This window comes from Talpa europaea (genome assembly GCF_964194135.1).
Source record: "Talpa europaea genome assembly, chromosome: 13".
NCBI classification, from domain to species: Eukaryota; Metazoa; Chordata; class Mammalia; order Eulipotyphla; family Talpidae; genus Talpa; species Talpa europaea.
The window spans coordinates 14134792-14146720 of NC_140080.1; the positions used below are offsets into that span (position 1 = coordinate 14134792).

An 11929-nucleotide genomic window follows, 5' to 3' on the forward strand; every position below is an offset into this window, starting at 1 on the left:
AGAACTGTGCCCAGGGACACGGTGTCCACTATTGTTGCATCATGAAGGGAAAATAACAAAACTGAGGCAATTTGGTATCAGACAATCAAAGGATAACACACTTAAAAACAAAGATTTTAGTGAACTGATAGCTTAACTGTCTTTCACCTAGACTTCAACAAGAAATGCAAAAAAGGTTAAAAATGAGGAAGTCTTTCTTGACTAGTTCCTAAGATGTTTTAGTGAAATACCAAGTAACGACTCTTTTACTACAAAACTGTATTCCAAGATACAAGTTCATTAGGAACTTGAAAAAGATGTAAATCCTGACAGAAACAAGTAAAGTCAGTTTGTTGATTTTTTAATTCGACAAGAATTAGCTGATGCAATCGTGCAGAACCAACATCTGTTTACTTTAGAGAAATTTCTATTTTTTAAAAAAGTAAATGAAAATCCCCTTTGAATGTATATTAATTTCTTTAATTTTTGAAAACAATAGTCATAGGGCCTTTTTGTCCTATTTAATTATAAATGTTACACATTTACAAACTGAAGCAAAAATGGATAGCACAGACATTTAAATGAAATCTTTTAAAGAAAAAAATTACTTTTCAGTCCACTGTATTTTCAAAGTTATTTATCAAGCGGGGGAAGAAAGTTGTGAACCACAAATCATTTGTTTCTTTAATAGAAAAAGAATGTTTAGATTATTAACAAAGTAACATCTTAAAATGTATCTTCACACAGTTGAAATTTTAGTATAAACCTGTATATCAAGTTTCTTTCCATTATTCTACTTTAAAAATACATACAGCTAATGATGTTTAAATATGTGCACTGAGCTGTATGTCTAAACATCAACACTTGGGAAATTCAAACTGTTGCAACAAGTTATGAAAGGATTAAAGAAAACAGATGAGCCATAAATTATATAGCAGGAGGAAGAGAAAAAAATGTTCATATTTAACATTTACATCTGGATAGATAATGTATTTTCTAATTTATATACACATATCCAGTTAAGTCCATCAAACTTAAAAACCTGTTACATATGGACCAGATTAAGTCTGTACTATTGTCTACAACAGGTAACACTGGCAACTTCAAAAGTTTTAATATGTTTCAATAGCTTAGCTTCGGTCAAAAGTTATTTATGGTATAGTCTAATTGCAGTTTTGCTAGGCAGAAATTAAGTCATTGTATTATCTATGCCAAACATGGCAACTGATGATATCTGAATCTGCTTAATTATAGAGTAAGTATCTGAACACAACAGAGCAGACAGTCAACCAGAAAGAAGATTTTACATACGTCCATGCTTATCAATCATGTTAACATTAATGTTTAAAATTTTCAAATTAAAATATAAAGGGACACTTACAAAACTGCAGGACAATTCCAATACAAGAACTCAAACAGATGGCTCTGCAAAATCTTAAACTTCAGTTCTCAATCTTTTAACAAATATTAAGAAGTAGCTATTTGGTCTTCAAAAATTTTAGAATTAAAGGGCTGAAAACATTTTCATCCCATGCTAGACTGTAGCACTGAAATCAGCAAGCATTACAACTTGAATTCATTTTGCTCTTACATGCAGCAGTGTATATATGCACTTTAAAGACAGCTTAGAATTAAGAATTAACTTCTGGTCAGTAGTGGTAAGTGACTAGAATTGCTATCCAATCAGTATTCTGTGGTACCACATGTCAATGTCTCTATAATATGACAGTCTGATGCAGCACTCATCACTTTTGGGTGGGGAAGAAAGGCATGGCAAAAAGCAGTTGCATTTTTTCTAAACAATGGAAAAGCTTTAAATACCTTTACAATTTTGCATCATTTATATTCTATTCTAGAATAGTTGCAACAAAATCTTATTTCAGTCAGCTCAATCTGTATCAGCAACAAAATACAAACACAGCCTAAACCCTACAGTATACAGAACGTGCACTGTTTAATATTCATTTAATATAGTTCAATCAATGGAGATTATCAAATAGGAAACAATATACAGCATTCTAAACTTTTAAATCATTTTAAGGCTGCTAACCAGAGAGTGTACAAATGACATGTGCAAGACAAAACACTGAAAAGAAAACAACTCCCATCTCCCCACCACCAAAAACAAACAACAACAACAACAACAACAACAAAACCACCACTAACTTCTCAGTACATCCTTCACATGGGTCAGGATGAAAAGCATGGCACTTTTATGATACTAATATGACAACTGTCAATTCAAGCTGGTAATGACTAACAGACATTAAACCCACGGAAGGGCAAAAAAGTCGATTTAAATGTTAAAGTGAAACAGTTGACCATCTTCCTTTGCAAAAGCAATGGAAACGGTAATGTGTACAAAACAACTCACTCATAATTATTCCATTTCATTTGCCCCCAATTTTAGTGCCTTAAATTATTCTGTAATTATGCTACCTGTTACAACAGTCTGATTTTCAAGGCCTGTGTAAATCTTTTTTTCATTATTGAAATATAGTATTTTCTGTGTGATGAGACTGTCCTTTATGAAGAAAAAATTTTATTATAAATCATAGAACCCAACTCAAAAACCTGACATTTTCCAAGCTAGTGAGAAATAAATTATATCCATGATGTACCAATTTAAAATTATATATCAATATTAACTAACATTTCTATGGTAGATTCTCACTCCCCACCCCCCCCGCCTCCATAAAATTAAAGAGTGCAGAATAGGGCTGAAGCTACAGTTAATCACATTTGATTTTCTTAAAAACAAAGTTTTATTTACTATAAACAATGAAAAGGCAATTTTCTTCCTCCACAACACTTATAACATTAAATCAAAGGTTTTTAAAATATCCACTACCTATAACAAAAGTACTTTAAAATGGTTAAAAGGAATCAAAATACCAAAGTTTAGTGTGCGAAGAGTAGATATAAACAACTAAGAAAAGAGGAGATCATTGGTGTTGAATATTTAACATGGATAGCCCAAAATAAGCTCCAAAGTTTTTCTACCTTTACAAATAAAAAAGATGTCCTTTCCACAGTTTGGGGATATGCAGTGTATATCCTCCCTTCCCCCCCAACAAGTGTGTGAGTAAGATTTTAAAAATGTTGCCAATATTAAGTTCTTCGGTACCTAAAATTAGAGGACAGCAATATTACAGTGGCCATGGCGATCAATTCTCAAAATGCAGTTATGATCCAACACGAGTTGTGGTGGTTCTTTTATCTGAGAAAAAGCTTTTCAGGAGAAATACCTGCCCTATGCTAACCACCAGAAGAATGAGGGCTTCTCCGACTGACCAATAGGCCACTCTTGTATTTAGATCCTCTGCTCGACTTCGGCCTTGAGCTTCTCTCAAACGGAAATGAGTCTGATAGTCGATGACAGATTTCAGAGCTTCGTGAATTGAAACACAGGCAGATTCCATCTAAAGAGAAATTTTTAGTTAATATGTGAATATTTTCTGTATAATCCATCATATTCATCTTTCCATTTCATCTCAATTAAATTTAGTAGGTTAACATTCTACTAAACTGGCACCAACTCATTCACTCAGTTATGCCAGAGTTCAATCTTCCATTCATATCCACCAGGAAAAATGGCTAAGGTTAGTGATGCCACAATGCTTTCCCTAAACTGGATGACCCAGTGTGGCATCTGTAAGGTACAGGTGGAACGGGAAGATAAGAGAAGTACAAATACATACTATTAAGGTTAACTGGCTACAGAATGTCAAGCTCCTTAAAAAGGCAGAGCTAGGAAAAAGAGAATGGTAGTAAATTTGACCAATCATAAGAATACAAATCAATTTGAATTTATATAAAAATAAATTTACCATAAAAACAGATCAAGCAAGTTCTGGTATTTTACCTATATTAAAAACAGCAATAACATTATCAAAATCCTCGGCTAAGTTGAATCTGAAAATGACAGATCAGGATAGGAACATGTTTTTTCTTTTTTAACATTTACCAATTTGCTAAATAAGCCATTTTCCTCATGCCAGTCAACTAAACCAATACATATGTTCCAAAACGGGTGTAAGCTTCAGTTTCATTGTGTAATCATCTTGTGGTGACACTTTTTATCTTTTTAAACCTTCATATGATGACACCTCACCTTCTTCAATGTTTCTATACCATCTGCTTTGATAAGGATCAGTGTGTAACCTTTTTTGTATATTAGACTTCAATATTTTTCTACTGCTAGAAACTTAATTTTGGTGGTGAAATACATGCTCCATTATTATACTTATTTTACATCACAAAGCATGTATTAGGAATTTTAAAACAAATATATGAGTTTATATTAATTTTAATTGAGTAGTAGACATTAGAAAACAATTTACACATCTGAAGAAGTTCTACCAAAGAAAGAATAAAAGGAATTATAAAAGTATTCAACTTAATTTCTCTTAAACAGTGTTGAGAAACTGTGAGGTTTATGGACTGAAATTACCTATTAGAAAACTCATAACACTTTTATTTGGCTGCTATCTCTTTATGTCTTTAATCTCTAGGCTCTCTTCTTTTTCCCTTCCCATCTATTTCTTGAACAAACTGGACACACTGTTCTCTAGCATTTCCTACTTCTGAGATTTGGCTGGTTGCATCCCCATGGTGTTCCTCCCTCCTCTGGATTTCTAACAAAATGGTAATTGGAGCCAGAGACTCCATGGGATTCAGGTGACATGTGGGGGGTGGAGGGGAGGGGACACCTCTTGGGGAATGTTATGTACTTATCACATATTGCCATAGATACGTAAAGTCCAATTATCTCTCCATTCGTGAATGATCATTAGAATTGGATGATCTCAAGCCTTACCCATTCATTATCAAGTGTCTCATCACCCTTTCTACTAATGGTTTCAGCAGTGATGGGTAATTACTGCCCATTCCAGATCTATCATTGTATTATAGTGATTTAGAAAAACTATCATTTATTCTGCATTTACTAGTTGGTAATTTTTTCAAATTTAAAGCACAAACAGCTGTTTTGCCAGTATCCCTGTTGCATGAGAGATTCACTCGTTTTTTTCAAAGTAGAATAAGATAAAGATTGTGATACAAATAAGGAAGGTTAAGTGGTACTATCTGCTTTCTTACAATTGCCTACTTAGGTCTTTAAAGCAAGCTCTCACCTTACACAAATTAAAATTTATGAAGCGTTACAAGGCTCAAAAAGAAAAATCTCTCTCCAAAGGAAAATGCCTTTCACAAAGGATATAAAAATAAAAAGAACATTTCTAAAAATAAGAATATCTGAATACATCTTGTTAATGCTTAGAACAGATTTATGAATTAAGACACATACATTTTTAAAAATGCCTCTATCACCACATGACTTTGGCCAAAAGAATTAAATGGAACCTGGAAACAATGAAATACCAGTTTTAACATGTAGGTGGTAAATAGTGCCTAAGGACACCTATCTTTTAGACAGGGTTAGCTTATGCTCATCAACTGAGTAGTATCTGTTCAATAACTTTAAATGTCTGTCGCTATCTATTTCTTTCATTAAACCCTTCTTCAAAATAAACGCCTATTTTTGTGAATTAGTTACCATTAATATTTTACCTAAGTTACAGCGAAATTTACTTTAAATGGAGCTTGCTTAATACTAAAAACTGGTATAAAATTACTTTGGGATATTTACATTTTAATTAACATATCAGTTTGCTTCCATGTATACCAACCTGCTAAGGTCTGGTCAAGGGTCCTGCATGAATTACAGAAAATGCCTCACAATGCTAGAATACTGTTTTTTTACCTTCTTAAATTTCCTTTGCCATTAATGTTTCTACCTAACTGATCCTACAACTTAAAAGCTCATAAACTCCTCTACCATTGGTCTTCACTAAAAAGAAGTCTCAATTCTTCTGTGAAATGCTTAATTTATTGTAAGAATTGTTAGGTTTAAAAGTTGTATCAAAGTGTCAAAATTCGGGCCTCCCCTGGTGGCTCAGGTGGTAGAGCGCAGCGCTGTGAAGCTGTCCACAGCCTCTGCAGCATGGGTTCGATCCTGGTCGGCCAAGGAGATACCCACATGTCGCGCAGACCTCTCCTGTCTCACCCGCTGCTCCCCTCAGCAGTGTATTTCAGTTAGTCTGCCTGTTCTGTTCCCTGCTCTGTCTCTAGTGAATCCTCTCACCCTTCCACATATCTGGCCTGTACCCTGGTTCTTGTATGCATGAATAAATAAATCTTTAAAAAAAAAGTCAAAATTCTATTGTCATCAAAGAGTTATAATGAACATTAAATCATGCATCTCATTTTCTACACATACCAATGTTATATTGCTGACTTTTTACTTACCTGGGTAAGAGCACTGACTCGGTTTTCACTAGGAAACAAAGGTGGGTCTTCTCCAACTTGAAAATCAAAATATACAGTTTTATGTGTGAAAGTAGAAAATTCATTGCTGAAGCAAAATTTGAATGTCCCATTTTTGGAGGCTGTGAAGGTAAAACTATCATATTGCTTCTTCATCTCTTTGTATAACACATTACCATCAGGATCTTCTAATCGACAATCTACATCATAGTGACCACCTGTAATAACCTATAAAAAAAAATAAAGAGATCATTGCAAATAACAAATTTGAGTAATTAACCAGGTATCCTGTCAAAATGGCAATAAGGTTATATGACTTTTACTATGATATATTTTTAGGTTTTTACCAGTGGTTGGAAGTTGGGAGGCAGATTTCAGTTCAACTAAAGTTTTATACAAAGTAAACAAATTTTCTCATGACAGGCGAGAGGGAACTCAGACACTGTACTAGTTGATGTGAATCTCTTTCTATCACTCACTGCTCCCAAAAACACTATGAGGGAGGGCTTTTCCCTTCCATTTGGCAACCTGAGAAACTGCCTTTAGTAACCTACCTCAGGCAAAACTTGAACTTCAAACCCATATACTCCTGACTCCCAAGCTTACTGCCATATAACTTTCCTTCCCAAAGTTTCTCACCTAGTTTCCTAGTATCATCACACACACACACACACACACACACACACACACACACACACACACACACGAGAAATGTAGAGCAACAGTAAAAGTAGGTCAGTGCCTAGCATAACATCCCTATCATAAAACTGACACCCATTTAAATGCCAAATCACAAATACACTGTGCATCTTATGTTCTTTATAGGTCAACTATATATGAAATTTGATGTTATTTTTGTTTTGAACTACATTATACGTTGAAAAGACTCCTGGGCTGTTCTAAGAGATTATCTTCAGTTATAAACGTGTCTCCAAGAGAAATGTAAATGATTAAACTACACTGCTTAAACACTTGTAATTAAAGCAAAAACATAACAGAGCAAAAGAAATGCAAACAAACCTTTTGTTTATCTGGAGCGCTTGCTGATAGGAGAGTAAGCATATTGGAAGGAAAGCCAGAGATAGGTGAAATGCTGCTTCTTTTTTTTTTTTTTTAAAGATTATTTATTTATACAAGCACTGGGTACAGTCAGAAGTGCAGGAGGGTGAGAGAATTCACCAGATCCAGAGCGGGAACAGAACAGGAAGACTGACGAAATACACTGCTGAGGGGAGCAGCGGGCAGCAGGAGAGGTCTGCGCGCCATGTGGGACCCTCCCAGGTGGCCAGGGATCGAACCTGCGCTGCAGAGGCTGTGGGCAGCTTCCCAACCCAGCGCTCAACCACTGCGCCACTGGGGAGGCCCAAGGTGAAATGCTTCTAAGGATCCGGGAGCTATTCTCAAGGGCTTAAGCATAATCAGCCACAATATGGGCCATTCGGGTTGTATAAATGATGAAGGGCGAGATTTGTTTTGAGGTAACTGGACATGTATAATAAGAGCAAAGGGAAGGATTAAAGAGGAGGAAGGTCTCTTTACATGAGGAAGAGGCGAGTGGGAATAAAGAGGGGACAGAGACAGAAGAAGAGATTGCGTGTACCCACCACTTGAGAAAGGAGATGAGGAAGAGACACTGGGGTAGAGGGACCCTAACCACCATGAGAGTGGGTGGCTCAAGCCAGTATTTTCAAGCATGGTATTAACATTGCAGATCTATAAAAGAGAAATCAAACTTTGAACTTCAAAGTTTGGAGTTAATTTTGAGACTTTGTCACTTACGAGGTATGATGAGTATGTGATGATGAGATGTGATGATGTCAGTCATTTTAATAATTAAATGAAATATAAATATGCATTTAGGAACCCATACAAATATGGAAATGTCCGTATACAGCTGTGCTTTCACATAAAAATACTATCTTAGCAAAAGGGCATTTACCTTGCCTCTGCCAAAACAAACACCTTTCCTCCAGGTGGAAATAATGATTTCATTTTCATACTCAATTATTCATACTTGACCTTTGTGCTGTGAATCATGGAAGATAATACATACAAGCTGTGTAGGACGAGAACCTATCCTCATACTTTTTTCTTCCATCAAACTTTAAAATAAGTAATCTTATTTAAGATAAAAGCACCTCCTTTACAGTCTCTCTGGTCTGATAAAATAGCAACAGGATCATCCCAAATTAAGTGAACCAACCTGTCCAGTTAGTCACAGAAATCTCTTGACTTTATTGCCCCTGTCAAACTGATCCTTTCTCTTCCATTCCTGATCCACAACCCAGACAGTGCTACTGCTACAAGTTCATACAAAGGCCTCCTGCATCCTAATCTCTCCTCCCTCTAATCCAGGATTTCTCAACCTTGCTTAGATCATCTGGCGCTGGATGATTCCTTGTTGTGTGAGTTGTGCTGTCCTGTGCACTGCAGCCTCTTAAGCAGCGTCTCTAGACTTTACCCACTAGAAACCAGTTCCTACATGTCTCCTGGGGAGGCCACCACCCTAGCTTTCCCCACTGAACATTCACTTAAAAGTTTTTGATAACTTCCTTTGGTCTACAAAAAAACCCAAATCCTTTATGGCCTCAAAGCAGCCTTAGCTCCTTTTTTATACCCTTCTTCCAAAAAAAAGCTGTTTCAAAAATATCAAACTGCCAGAAGTACTCTGAACAAGTCTACTTTACATTTGCAGTAACACTGGGCTGTTAAACAGGGCTGTTTGCTCAGTTAAGAATCACAGGACCCAAAATGAGAAAGCAAAGAACACAAGACAAACATATTGACAAGACTCTCTCATAGCAAGAGACCACGAGATGTCAGGTGTGAGCCCGTGGGCACGCATACTCTCAGATCAAGGACCCACTCCCTCACCCCCCAACTGTGCGAGAAACACCTTGGAACCAGGGCATCCATGATAGTCTTGGCTGGGTTCCATTATGCTGGTCACACACAACCTGGCTACATCGTCAGTCTCAGCAGCAGAGTCCCGGAGAAAGGAGGGATCTCACCATTACTGGATGCAAATCATCCATCTCACTACTCTCAATAAACAATGCTGACAAACTGGCATAAACTGCTCTTAAAGTTCTGCGACACAGTTATAGAGCAACTCTATTATTAAGTATATTTCAGTGCCAGCTCAACCTAATTTCAGGTCTGCTGAAATTAAGTCTCACAGGGCCTCCCTGATAGCACAAGGAGTTAAGTGTCAGCAGTATCAAGCCAGTCACTGTGGCATGTGTTTGATCCTGGGAGCTAACTGACAGGGCGCAGCAGACCTCTCCTGTTTGCCTGCTGCTCCCCTTAGCAGTGTATTTCAGTAAAACCACCTGTTCTATTCCCCACTCTGTCTCCGGTGAACCCTCTCACCACCCCCACCACCTCTGGCCTGCACCCCAGTTCTTCTATAAATAAATATAAATCTTTAAAAAAAATTCTCACAAATATAACAGATATGCCCAGGATTTTCTTTCCCCTCTGCCTCTTGGTAGATTCACTCCTATTTATCCTTCTAGACTGAGCTGGGACATCAGCAACTCAGCTGAAATTCCCCTGATGATCTTTCACCTGTGAATATTGGTGAAGCACCAAACACCATGTCTGGGCATTCAAAATGTTTGCTATATTCAAATAGATAAAATTCTAGTTGACACTGTATGTGACAGTTCCTGCTATCTTTTCTGTCACTTGTCCTATCCATGAGGTTAAACAAGGTGAAGAGCCATCCCTAGCCTCCCCCCATGAATCACGCTAGCCAAGTCATCACCAAGTGCTGATATTACTATCTTCTCTCTAGTCCTTTCACTTTTCTCCTTCCCCAACTGCTACTACCCTAGTCTAAACCTGGACCATTACCATAGCCTCCTAATCAGTCAGACCTCACACTCCGCTCTGCAAGACTCCACTACCTTCTCTGCCTGCAATGTTAACATCCACTCAACTACCAAGAATACTTGGATCATGTCACGGCATTCCTCACAACCCTCTGAGGGCCTTCAATAGTCTCAGGAAAAACTAAAATCCGGAACATGGGCAGTAAGGTACCAAAGGAATGGCCCCTGCTGACCTCCCTCTGGCTCCTGTTCCCAACTATATTGAACCTCACCATGATCCTCAAATCTACAGTAACAATGCAGTCACTTTGACAACTGGAACCTTTGGGCTATATCACCCACCCACCCCTTACCAAAATATTTATGGTACATCCTAAACAATTCAACTGAAAACCACTTCCCAAGCCAAGTTTTCACAGACCCCAACTACCAGATGGCGTATCCCATTTTCTGATCTTAATGCACATTGAATGGGCAAGGACTAATCAAGAAAAGAAGGGTGGGGTGGGTAGAGAATCCAGAGTGGAGACAACAACTCTGTTTTGATCTACACGGTCACACCCGCACCTACAAAACTCAACAGCTGCCGCTCAAGCATCAGAGTTGACCAGCAAACAAAACTGGTTGGGAACCAGCTTTAGAAGCTACATTCTCTCAATAAAAGTATCTTTTTAAATCTGACTCCAGAAATGAGAAGCCTCTCAGTGACCACAGCCATTCTTTCCACACTTCCTACCCACCTGGCGCCGACGGTTATGCGGCCTCTCCCGGAGGCTCTTCCGAGCAATGGAGCAAGGTATGGCATCGCTTCAGACCGGTGTGAAGCGGAGGTGGGACTCAGACAGAGACTGAGAGCCCAGCATAACTTTTTAAATAGAAGAATCTTTCCAGGAGAGAGCCCAACAGGCCTTAAAATGAAGGCCACCAGAGAACCACAGGGACCCCTTCTGGCACTCATGGGTCTCAATATCCTCACCTGCCGTCGCCCCCGGTTCAGAAGACACCTGCCAGGTGCCCCGAACCAGCCACCTACAGCCGATTCCTGAGCCAGCCAAGACCGGGGAGACCTGCCAGGAGGGGGCAGCCCGCAGGATATGAGGGACCCGCCCCTGCCAGCGCGACCCGGGGGGACCCCAGTGCTGGGGACCCCGCCGTACCTGGAACTCGAGGGTGCACTTGGTGCCCTGCGTGATGTCCTCGTAGAAGCACTGCTTGGCGTTGTCGGGCAGCTCGAAGGTGATCTCCGAGGCGGCGCCCGGCGCGGGCGGCAGCAGCAGCAGCAGCAGCAGCGCGAGCAGCCCGCAGCCCCGACGGCCCGCGGCGGCCGCCCCGCGGGGCCCGGACCCGGGTGGCGACATCCGCGCGGCGGCGGCCTCCACGGAGCAGCGGCGGACGCCGGGCAGGTCTGCGCGGGCTCCCCGCGCGCCGCAGGCCTCAGGCCGGGCCGCACCGCGAAGACGCGCGGCAGAGTCGCCCCGAGCCGCGGGGAGCGTCCGGGCGTCGAGCGGGCCGCCGGCGGGGAGCGGGGTGCGGAGGGCCCGGCCCGGGCGGGGAGCGGCCAGGGGAGCGGAGACGCGGCCGGCGAAGCACAGGCGGAAAAGGCCCGAGCTGGCCGGAAGTGGGGGCGAGGACTGGGGGGGGAAGGGGCGGGACCTGCGGCACCTGCTTCGGCGACCCGGATGTGCTCGCCCAGAGGGGCGGGGCCAGAGGCGGGGGAGCGCGTACGTGGAAGCTCGTGAGGCGGCGCTGCCGCCGCAGCCCGGGCGGGGGCGGGGACAATGTAGGTA

The 11929-nt window shown here is 40.3% G+C and overlaps 1 protein-coding gene across 1 annotated transcript; it reads right to left on the reverse strand.

Moving 5' to 3' along the window:
* Positions 1–3164: 3164 nt before the first annotated feature.
* Positions 3165–11500, reverse strand: LOC311182809 (transmembrane emp24 domain-containing protein 7; the record flags this gene model as incomplete). Its single annotated transcript, XM_084251944.1, has 3 exons — positions 3165–3401; positions 6289–6534; positions 11300–11500. The coding sequence occupies 3 exons, from the start codon at positions 11498–11500 to the stop codon at positions 3165–3167; spliced, it is 684 nt and encodes a 227-aa protein (XP_084108070.1).
* Positions 11501–11929: the final 429 nt, after the last annotated feature.